Genomic DNA, 11,929 nt, shown 5'->3' on the forward strand with positions numbered 1-11,929 from the left:
AAAGAGCCATTGAAATATGGGATGACTTGCTACTGTACATTAAAGAAGTTGAAATGCGGAAGTTTAAAAAAAATTCATTGAAATCCTTCTCAACTATTTTGGAGGCAACTAAACATAAAACATTTCTTATAAAATCAAATTTTTTTCTCTCTCTGTCGAAAATATTATTGCCTTTCCTTGAATATTATCACAGTGATAAACCACTTATTCCCTTTTTTGCTGACGATATCTTAAAACTTGTAAATGATTGCCTTCAGCACTTTAAAATTTTGTAACTAGAATAGTCAAAAATAACTAAAGCAGAAAATCTTTATAAATTTAATTTTAATGATCCAAACTGTTATAATGATAAAAGTAAAGTTTATTTGGGATTCATTGCTGAGCAGTTAATGAATGATAAATGCCGCAAGAAGGACATTTCACAAGCTGAATGTTTTGCATTGAAACAAGAAGGTCAACAATGTGTCTTAACAATGGTACAACACTTAATGTCTAAATGTTCAATAAATTATTCTCTTATTTGAAATGCATCTTGTATAGACCCGTGATTGATGGTAAAAAGTCCAGAAAAAGCCCAGAACAAAATGAAAATAGTTCTAACGGTATTAATGCAGAATAAACGTGTTTTATAAGATGATTGGGATGAAATTCTGCTGCAGTTTGGTGAGTTTCTAGACAAAGTAGTTAAAACAAATTTACATGAATTTTCTACTTTTGATCCTCAAAATCTTTCTCTTGACACATTTCTTACTTCTTATTTTCATGATTTTCACTATTCAAAAGTATGGAAAATAGTGAAAATGATTCTTATCTTGTCACATGGACAGGCCTCTGTGGAAAGGGGCTTCTCTGTAAATAAAGCAATTGAAATTGAAAATTTAAGTGATTCATCATACATTTTTCAACGCACAGTATTTGATTACATAAAATTTTCTGGAGGTGTTCTTAATATCGAAATTAATAAAGAAATGAGATCAGCAGCAGCTTCTGCAACGTCTAAATATATGCAGTATTTAGAATAACAAAAATCTTTAACTAAATCTGAAAATTCAAAGAGGAAAAGAAATATCATTGAGGAAGAAATTGATTATATGAAGCAGAAGAAAAAATTTCTTCAAAGGGACATTAAAGATATTAATGAAGAAGTAGATGCTTTAGCAGATGAAGCTGAGACCAGCATGAACATTGATTTGTTTATCAAAGCAAATGAACTTAGAAGAAAAGTTAAAGAAAAGGAAATAGACATAAATAAATTAGATGTTAAAATAGCTGAAAAGATTTCAGATTTAAAAAAAGCACAAATGTTTTGTAACTTTTATTGTACAGTTATTCTAGTATATTCTAGTATCTTTCAAAAAACAAAGGAAATAAATTGTATGTTTACAAATCAGTTATTTTAATCTGCAAAATATTCTTACGTTGTGATTATAATAGTAGTTGACTGTGTTTAAATAGATATCAAATAAGTTAAATAATAATCATGTTAATCTCTAAAATAGTGACTGTTATTAGTGTTAAATACACTTATACATGTTTTTAAATAAATTATGTTCCTAATTTAATGTTATCTACTTCATAACTTGTAGGGAGTTAGTTTAATTTTCAAAATTGTTTTATGGTAAGTATTAAAGTGAATTTAATAATAGTGCATAATACACACTTCTGTTAGTTTCTTAAAGTGAAATTACAAGCATGAAGTCGGTTGTATGGATAATTGCGTTATTCTATTCATTTTTTTGTTTGCTGATAGGCCCTTAATTTTTTCTTTGATATTCCTTAAAAGTCCTTAATTTTCATGTAAGGAAATGTGTACGAACCCTGTTTAAGCAAATCATATGTTAAAGGTACTGAAGAAAATGATGAAATTTTTTAGTATTTCCTGCTAATGCTGAGATTGTGGATCTAAGCATTAAGAATAGAGGTATATCATAGAGATACAGCAATAAGATTAGGTGTATAGCAGAAACATTATGAATAAGAATGGTTCACAATATAACTTTTGCATAACAATTTGCAACAATCAACTATTAATGACTTATTGATAATAAATTGCAAAATTAAAATGCTACAAAATATTTAATTGATTTTAGTTACATTTAAATTAAAATTGGAATTCCATTGATATTTTGATGGATGTTTTTTTCTTCATAGTTTAATGTTACCAAAGTAGCCATGGACAAATGTGATCTCATTAAGCGGTGCTTACTGTAAATTCTTACTTTTCTTTTCATAACCATCATTCCTGTGATAACAGAACAGGCATCACATATTTGATTTAAATAACTGTTAGTAGAATTGCGTTGTATGGAGAACTCTTGAGTATAAATGAATAGCATAAGCTTTAATGAGTCTTCATTTAAGACTTAATAGAATAAATGAACATATGTATGCCAATTTAGGAAAGTGAAAAAATAAGCAGAGACGATAGATGTTAACTTGAGCATGTAATGCTACTGCCTCATGTCTATCAGGTCCACATGGTCCCTTGACTTAAGTTTCTGTGCATTGCTACAATGTAGCTAATGGATGGACTGCTGCCATTGGAGTGTGAAATACCACGCCCAGCCATATCCTTATTGTTTTGGTTGACAGCTACATTTACATTAGCATCCTGTGCTTTAAAACACTGTATCATGATGGTGTGAACCGCAGCTACAACTGTGTCATGACGATTGACACATCAGTCTGACTTCTAGGGATTAAATACAGTTGCATTTCTTTTCCTTCTCAACACTGCGCTCAAACTGGAGGGAATGGACATTTACCAAGCGTAACAAAATATTTATTTTCCCACTGTACGTTTCCAGATGATCAGAAGGCTGTTGTTGGGTGTTCCTTGATCTATTACACCAAGATATTTTACTGTACATTTATTTACAATTTATTTACAAGCCATATGCCACCTGGCATGTTTACAAGTGGTATGCCTCCTGGCATGTACATGATACACATATTCTGCCACCTGGCATGTAAATTGATACATCATACTAGTTTTCTGCTACCTGGCAGGTACGATGAAATTATATCAATTAGCGGTAATACACTCGACACTTTTGGCGTGACCGCTTCCTTTACGTTCTATAATGCAACTAATTCTTGTACGGTGCGCTCTCTGGGTACAAATCACCGCAATCACCAAGGAGGCTAAAACACCTACTATTTATTTATTTACAATGAGAAGATCTGCATTTGTACATTATCAGTTACTGTCTTGAAACATACTACAATCAAGTCATAAACATTATCTCTACTTATGTAGATAAGCTGAGAAGAAATACAAAATAGTGATAATTATGAATATTTACACATTTACACTTTTGGGAAAGATAGGAATAGAATTAAATTCATTAGCATAATTGATAGATTTTGGTAAAATCATTACCAATCTAAGGTTGAATTTGATTAAATTCCAGATGATTGAAAGGCCATATGAGAGCATTTAGTACATTTATCATCACTAATCATTAAGATCATTCCATATAAGAATATAAGAAGTTAAGGAATTTTATAGAAACAATTTCTTTGGTTCTTGATTGCCATATTTACTTGTGTTTGGTAATATTTTAAAACTTTTGATTTGTTTACTGTTTTAATTTTCTACTTGAATTTAAAAATTGACTCTTTATATCTTCTTTAGATTGTTTTAACTTGTTTTTGCAAAAGTGTATGTATAATAGCGTGCATAATTATGTTATATGGTATAACACGATTTTTTTTAATGTACAGTGTCTCACAAAAGTGATGGGACACTTGTGCTTTACAAAAGGAAACTGTAATAAAATAAATTAAAAAAACATATAAAAATTTTTTGTTGGTGTGTTTCATATTTAAATTTAGTAACAATTATTACGTAACATACATTTTCTCAAAATGTTAAAATATTAATTTTGAAAAAATACGATTGTTTAGAACGGAGCAAAAAATGGCTCACATAAGTGATGAGACACCATTAGATACTACTACATACTACAATAAAAATATTTTGGGTTTTTTTTTTTATTTTTACTCAAAAGCAATTGGCAATAATTTATAAAATCGTCTACAGTATTTCTCTTCAGTTTGTTTTGGAATTTTTGTGTTTTTTAGCTCTGTGCAGTCATGAATGCTAAACGAAAAGAAACTTTGCCTGAAATTCGAAAATTAGTTATTAATTTGTATATTGAACGTGGAAAATCTATTAGAGAAACTGCTGAAGCAGTTAACTTGAGTCATTCATCAGTTTTCAATATCATTAAACGATATAAAAAGAATCATATGATTCAGGACAAAAGAAGACCTGGCCGAGCATCAAAGCTATCCAATGGAATAAAGCGAATTATCGTTCAAAATATTAAAAAAAAAAAAAAAAAAAAAAATCCAAGAATGAGTGCTCCTAAAGTTGCTGCTGATTTACAAGCATTATATGGAGTAATTGTTAATTCTGAGACTATTAGAAGAGTAATTCGATCTACTGGATATCACGGTAGAGAAGCCAGGAAAAAATTCTTTGTAAGTGAAAAGAACAGAAAACTCAGACTGGCTTTCGCAAAATCCAACATAAATAAGAATTCTGATTACTGGAATGAAGTTATATTTGCTGATGAGAGTAAATTTAATATATTTGGTTCTGATGGTAGAATCTTGGTGTGGAGAAAACCCAGGGAAGAATTTCGCAAACAGAACTTGGTGCCAACAGTAAAAGATGGTGGAGGAGGAGTTATGGTATGGGGGTGTATGTCGTCCGTTGGAGTTGGTAATCTTGTTTTTATTGACAATATAATGGATCAGTACAAGTATATTAACATTTTAAATCAAAATTTGAAATCTTCAGCACGAAAATTGAACCTTCATAACGATTTTGAATTCTACCAGGACAATGACCCCAAGCACACTGCTTTGAACGTTAGACTCTGGCTGCTGTATAACTGCATTGAAATGATAAAAACACCACCTCAATCTCTAGACTTAAATCCCATAGAGAATATTTGGAAAGAATTGGAATCAAGAATTTGCAAACACACCATTTCTTCAAAACAACAATTAAAATCGGTGCTTCAAGAAGAATGGGGTAAAATCACTCCAGAAATCACAAAAAAATTAGTCGAATCCATCCCGAGAAGATTAAATCATGTTTTAAAAGTAAAAGAAATCCAATAAAATATTAAAACCTTTTAAAAAGTAAAATTTTTGGATAAATATTTGATGGAAAAGTAAGTGTCCCATCACTTATGTGAGTGATTTTTTGCTCCGTTCTAAACAATTAAAATCGGTGCTTCAAGAAGAATGGGGTAAAATCACTCCAGAAATCACAAAAAAATTAGTCGAATCCATCCCGAGAAGATTAAATCATGTTTTAAAAGTAAAAGAAATCCAATAAAATATTAAAACCTTTTAAAAAGTAAAATTTTTGGATAAATATTTGATGGAAAAGTAAGTGTCCCATCACTTATGTGAGTCATTTTTTGCTCCGTTCTAAACAATTATATTTTTATTAAATTAATATTTTCATTATTTGAAAAAATGTATGTTATGTAATAAGTGTTACTAAATTTAAGTGTGAAACACACCCACAAAAAATTTTTATATGTTTTTTAATTTATTTTACTACAGTTTTCTTTTGTAAAGCATAAGTGTCCCATCACTTTTGTGAGACACTGTATATGTATGTGGGAGAGGAGACTAGGAATTATGTTTTCCAAAAGGATGGGTAAAAAAATACAATGTAAATGAAAACTTTAAGTATTATAGAAAGAGATTTCTTTGAGATATATAAACTTGAACCCTTTGAAAAGCAAATATGAGTTGCCCACTGTGTAATGTTGGGTTATGCAAAGAGTGCTTTACCCTGTACCATGCGATGTAAATCTGTTTCATATGAAAAAGTTTTTCAGAATAATAGGTGTGCTTATATTAAGTCAATGGCTACGTGCAGACATATGTATCCTACCATTAACTACAGCTAGGACATATGTATCTCTTTATGTTGAAAACCATTTGTCAAAATAATCCCCAATGCTAAATTTACCATATTATGACATATTTTGTTCATTTGGATAAAAAAGCGGGATAAACATTTTTTTTTTTTTTTTAAATTCATAATCAAAGGACTAAGAAAGGAGCATTAACCCTGTGACTATTAAATTTATTTTTATCAGAATTGCATATTTCAAATCTTACATATATTTGAGAGACAAAATGTGTAGCATATTTTTCTTACAGATTTTTTTAATTTAAAATTCATGCATAAGTACAATCTTTCATAAAAATCAATTTTAAGAATAATAATACTAAGACAAATGTTCTGAAAATATATCTTGATTAAATTATGATATGCTTAGTAGAATACAAACGTAAAGTATGCACACTAATGGAATTATTTAATATTTCTTGAAAGAAATTTTCTGTTCTGAGGGTTGAATATTTAAGATGGTGTTAAAATGGAGGTTGTGACTTTATGATTCATGGTAACTTAATTTTCTTTAATTATTTGCATCCTAAAATTTTGTATAACTACTTTTCGTATTATTCGTAAACTTATAGGGCAAGTAGCCAGTTTGAATTCCACAGCTAAAGATGAAGATTGTTAATTAGTCAGAATTTTCATGTAGTATGTTTTTATCTGTTTCAAACAGTTTTTGATATCAATATTTTTCATTTTCAGATTCTCAAGAATATTTGCTTGTTATTTTATCACTTGAAAGTATAGAAATATATTTATTAGAAGGTTTTAAAAAATTATCTTGGGTTACTTTCTAAAGTGAAAATGATAACAATCAGTTTAATCTCAGTAGAAGATATCTGAGAAAGCCAAATGTTTAAAATGAAAATAGATTAAAGAAGTATCTGAAGCATAATTAAACTACTTCTGAAATTCAACCATGTGTGTTATATGTAGTTATTCAAATTTTTGTTATCCATTTTTGTAAACTCTGTTAAATTATAGAAAATAAGTGAAACAAGATATTTTATTTTTATTAGGATTTTATATTCTTTATCACTGCTGGTGTATTTCCCAAACCTGATGTTCTGAAGCTGATTATTGAAGCTGGTGGTGGAATACCTGTATTTAAAAAGGCTCCTTCTCTTAGACAAGTAGAAACTTTAAAGCAGGTAAGTAATTAATGTATTTAAATAAATATCCTGAAAATTACTTTGTGTATTTGTTATAAACTTACACAGGAGATGGACTGTATCGAAATTACATAATGAATTTTTTCTTTCATATTTCAGAGTGGTAAAAAATTTGTGATAATTACCTGTGAAAATGACCTCCATCTGTGTAAAATGTATCTAGAAAAAAATATAAGTAAGTGTTTGTTAAAACTCATATATTTTAGTTTTAATATATTTTTTTTAAAATTTTAAACAAAACATTTATAAATATTGTTTTTATTTACAACATAATAAAAATATTTCCAGGTGTACAAAATGTAGAATTTGTTTTGACAGGAAGTGTGAGACAGGACTTGGATTTCACATCATTTGCATTTACATCATAAAACATTTCTATTTTAATTACATCAGAAATGTATATTTTGTTAAACAGAGTAGCTCCTAGATGCCTTTTAAAGTGCCATATGTAGTGCGTACATATTTTTTGTGCAATATGCTGTTTGTTCCAAGGCACTGATGTATATAGCTGTATGTAGATTTTATGAATAAAATCTTATTTTTTGCAACTTCATTTCATTGTCATAATTTAAGAGTAAATCTTTTTATTTTAGTTTTTCGTGTACAGATTATCTTCGCCAGTATATGAATTAGCAGTAAGCTCTGTGTGAATTTCAGTTTAGTTAGATTTGCATGCATGACTTTGAAAACTTAACACATTTTTAAAAATTGAAAGAAATATTGTATAATTATAATTTATGTTTAAATTTTTATTTAGTTATTCCAGTATTTTTGGAGATTCTTTAAAGAAAATTTTTAGATTTATTGTTGCTTATTTGTGTGTGCTGGATAGTAAAAAGCATAGACTACTGTGTATTATCAATGCATTGCACTTATTTTTAAAATTTTATATTCAGTGTGAATAAAAAAGACATTTTAATGTTTTTCCTAATGAAGTTAATTGTTAAAAGTAGAAGTTATTAAAAAAACTATTATGGTAAAACATTTTTTAAAAATTCAATGTTTGCATTTCGTAATGGTACAACCTCAACCACAATTATTTTTAAAGTTAATTCTTTAATTGTGTAATGATATAAGTAAATGGATAGAACCAGTGCACATAGTTTCAGCATTCATATATGCACAGTCCAATCACATTAATGTGACTACCTGTCAAAAGCCACTAGGATCTTGAGCCATGTCAATTACAGTGCAGTGGCCAGCTGCATTAGGTTGAGGATCCATGATGTGAACAACCCGATCGAGGTGGTCCCACAGATTCTCGATTTAGTTTAAGTCTGGGGAGTTTGCTGGCCAGCAGAGTACGGTAAACTCATCTTGGTGATCTTAGAACCACACACATAAATTGGAAGCTGTATGCACTTCACATTGTTCTGCTGGTAGATACCATCATTCTGAGGAAAAGCAATTTGCATGTAGGGGTGGACATGGTCTGCAAGGACAGATGTGTATTTCTCTTGATCCATCATGCCTTCCACAATAATGAGTGCACCCAGAAAATGCCACGAAAACATTCCCCAGACCATAATGCTCCATCCTCTAGCTTGGACTCTTCTGGCAATTGTTACAGGGTGTTTACTTTCCGACGATTCACGCCGTATATGCCTACGTCCATCTGCCTGATGCAGCATAAAACATGATCCATTCCAAAAAGCACCTGTCCCACTCAGTTGACATGCAGTAGCCATTCTGACATGCAAATTCCAGCCTTTGTTGCCGATGAGCTGCAGTTAGCATAGGTGGTTTAACTAAACACCTGCTGCCGAGGCCCATATGCAGCAACATTTGCTGAACTGCTCATTGAGGACATGCTGTTGGTAGCCCCTTGGTTCATCTGGACAGTCAGTTGCTCAACGGTTGAACATCTATCCACCCGAACACATCTCCAGAGCCGTCTTTCACCTTTGTCATCTATGGCCCGTCGCGAGCCACAGTTGCCATGTTGCTGATTTTGGATAGTACCATTTTGCCATGCATGCTATACTTTTACCACGGCAGCATGCGGACAGTTTACAAAATTAGCCATTTCAGAAATGCTTCCGTCCTTGGCCCAAAAGCCAATGATGATGCCCTTTTGGACATCAGTTAGTAATACCAACAGGTAGATAAATTGCTTTGTTTCTGCATTATGCCAATGATTGCAATATTTTCTGTCTCTCTCGGACACACATCATATACAGTCCATTCCAATGAGCTTTCATCTACCTTCTGTGATGGGTTGTTTCCTATTGACATCAAAAGTTGGTGGTGGTCACATTAATGTGACTGGACTGTGTACATAGTTATTTGTATTTCATTATTTATATATTCAAAATGTTCTTGACTTGAAATGTTTTTGTACACATAAATGTGTGGTGCATAGTACAATTTCTAAATACATTTTGTATATTTTTTATAGTATAGGTTCTAAAGTTAACTTGTTTGATATCAATGATTACATACTACAAAAATAAAAATTAATAAAAAAAAATATGTTATTTAAGTGTGTGTGCCCATTTAGTTTCAAAATTTTCATTGAAAGTTTTGATATCATCAATTTGACCACCTTTATGCATATTGATTAAATGAGCTTCATTTATATGACATTTTCTCCAAATTTTGAAATGCAAAATATATGCTGGGCCACCAGCGAGCGGTAAAAGCCGCTGAACACTGGTAGTTTGGTCAGGGTTTGAGTCCCGACGAACGGGCTGGCTACATGGGCGTTTTCGTGGTTTTCCCCATGTGTAACGTGGATACGAGCTAGTTTTCCTTTAAAAGGCCTTCACGGGCATCCCTCCCTCTCTTGCAGTGCCTAAGGGCGGAGCATGTAATAAGCAAATATATATATATATATACATGCTGAATCCCCCTTCATGCTTTTGAAAATGTCATTTGAGTAAATTGGTTCGTAAAAATTTTTTTCGCAAAAGAAATAAAAAAGCTTACAAATACCCCTACTTTGTTAAGCTTGTAATTATTGAAAATAATATAGACAGACAAAAACATGCAGTTATGCAAAACCTGCATTAATCTCATTAGATATCAAAAAAATAATAGATCATATCCATTTGGAATAAATAAGTCAAAGCTTACTGATGGCTATTTTAGGACATTTAGAAAAGTTGAAACACTCCTAATTATTAGGTTTCCAACATGGTTGCAAGTTATCTAACTACAGTAGAAGTCCAGAAATTCGCAAAGCTTGGGACCAGAGGTTGTGCGGATTTCAGGGAAGAAAAGATAAATCATAATATTCAGACTAAAAGTGCAAAATTTTAGAAAACATTTAGAAGGACATTTAGAAAAGTTGAAACACTCCTAATTATTAGGTTTCTGACATGGTTGCAAGTTATCTAACTACAGTAGAAGTCCAGAAATTCACAAAGCTTTGGACCAGAGGTTGCACGGATTTCAGGGCAGAAAAGATGAATCATAATATTCGGACTAAAAGTGCAAAATAAATAAGGCGTAAATAGATAAATTTAATTAAATTATTTTATGCATTAAATTATTATAACTTATATAAATTGATTATATTATTCATTGTATTATATGTACACAACATCGAGGTTTGCCGATTTCGCCTCACGCAAAGATTTCCGGTGTTAGAATCACTGTTGCTGTAAAATTTCAACAGCTTTTCTTTAGTTTTCCGTATATCATATACAATCGTCTCGCAATTCCATACCATTCTGCTATAAATCGAGGAGTAGCACCTGCCTCCATCTTTTGTAGAATTTGCACTTTTTGCGTTATCGTCAATGCAGCGTGTTTACGTTTTTCAACGTTGCAAGCAATAAAATCATGAGTGCATTTCTTATCTGTCATTGTATGTCATTGTAGGGTTGAATTTCAAAATATTCTTAATTTATCCACAAAATAACAGGATAAAAAAAAAGGCAGCAGTAAACAATCTCGTGAAATAACAAAGCTCAGGAAATACAACTTGAATCGTGAACTTGAATGAAGAGTTGAGTGAATCGTCTGCTTTTTAATCTCGATGCAGAGATTAGAGGGAAAAAACTTTTATCTTATTTTTTGAACTTTTTTATGTCAATAATTTGGTATTATTATTCGGTATTATTATTTGGTATTATTTATGTCACTAATTATTATTCGGTAAGTATTTTTTCTTCGATATTTCGTACTCAATGTTGCGGTTTCCAGAACCTATAAACTGAATGTTTATATTTTGAGAGGCAATGCGGATTTCAGGAGTTGGCAGATTTTCGGTATTTGACTGTACTACTTTTGGAGCTTATTATTTCCAGCCCTGTATGGTATGTGTGGTGGAGGGATAGATTTACGTTTTCAAATATCTTCTGAGGAAAGAAAAACGCATGCAGCTAGCTAGGGTGATCTGATGAGCTATGGATTATCTCCATTTTTCCTTTTTTTTTTTTTTTTTTTTTTTGATTTTTGATTGCTGCATGATTAGGAAAGCTATTCTACAGAATGAGTATGGGAAGCCTTTAAAGTGCAGTCGCTTAATTTTATTGACAGATATTCCCCTTTCCTTAACCTGTTCAGTACGGGTGTGTGATATGTGCATCAGTAGCGAACATTACCTCACGGTCGGGTGTGTCATATTTGAATTGCCATTTAATTCACTCTATGGCCGGGCGTACCACATTTGACTTGATAAAACATTTAATCAGTATTTTTTGTTGCCACTAGATGTAGCTGTATGTCTGTTATGGGGAAGTATATCAAAAGTTAAGTATGTGTACCTTCATTCCTATGCAACGTTTTTTATTTTTGGTATTTTGTTTCGGAATGAGAGGGAGATTCATGGGTGGGTGTTGAGCAATGTAATGTCTCTTCAACTGCGTCATTT

General features: G+C 31.2%; 1 protein-coding gene across 1 annotated transcript in view; it reads left to right on the forward strand.

The window, feature by feature from the left end:
• The window catches only part of LOC118185948 (uncharacterized), a 151,485-nt gene extending 143,822 nt beyond the window's left edge, over positions 1–7,663 (forward strand). Inside the window, exons 20-22 of the mRNA XM_085813870.1 lie at positions 6,958–7,089; positions 7,210–7,285; positions 7,399–7,663. Of these exons, the coding sequence (XP_085669996.1) occupies positions 6,958–7,089; positions 7,210–7,285; positions 7,399–7,478 (288 nt within the window). The 3' untranslated portion in view covers positions 7,479–7,663. The remainder of the gene's footprint in view (positions 1–6,957; positions 7,090–7,209; positions 7,286–7,398) is intronic.
• The last annotated feature ends 4,266 nt before the right edge of the window (positions 7,664–11,929 follow it).

Source organism: Stegodyphus dumicola, chromosome 3 (assembly GCF_044657685.1).
Source record: "Stegodyphus dumicola isolate Sdum_Otavi_A_Nest chromosome 3, ASM4465768v1".
Classification (NCBI taxonomy): domain Eukaryota; kingdom Metazoa; phylum Arthropoda; class Arachnida; order Araneae; family Eresidae; genus Stegodyphus; species Stegodyphus dumicola.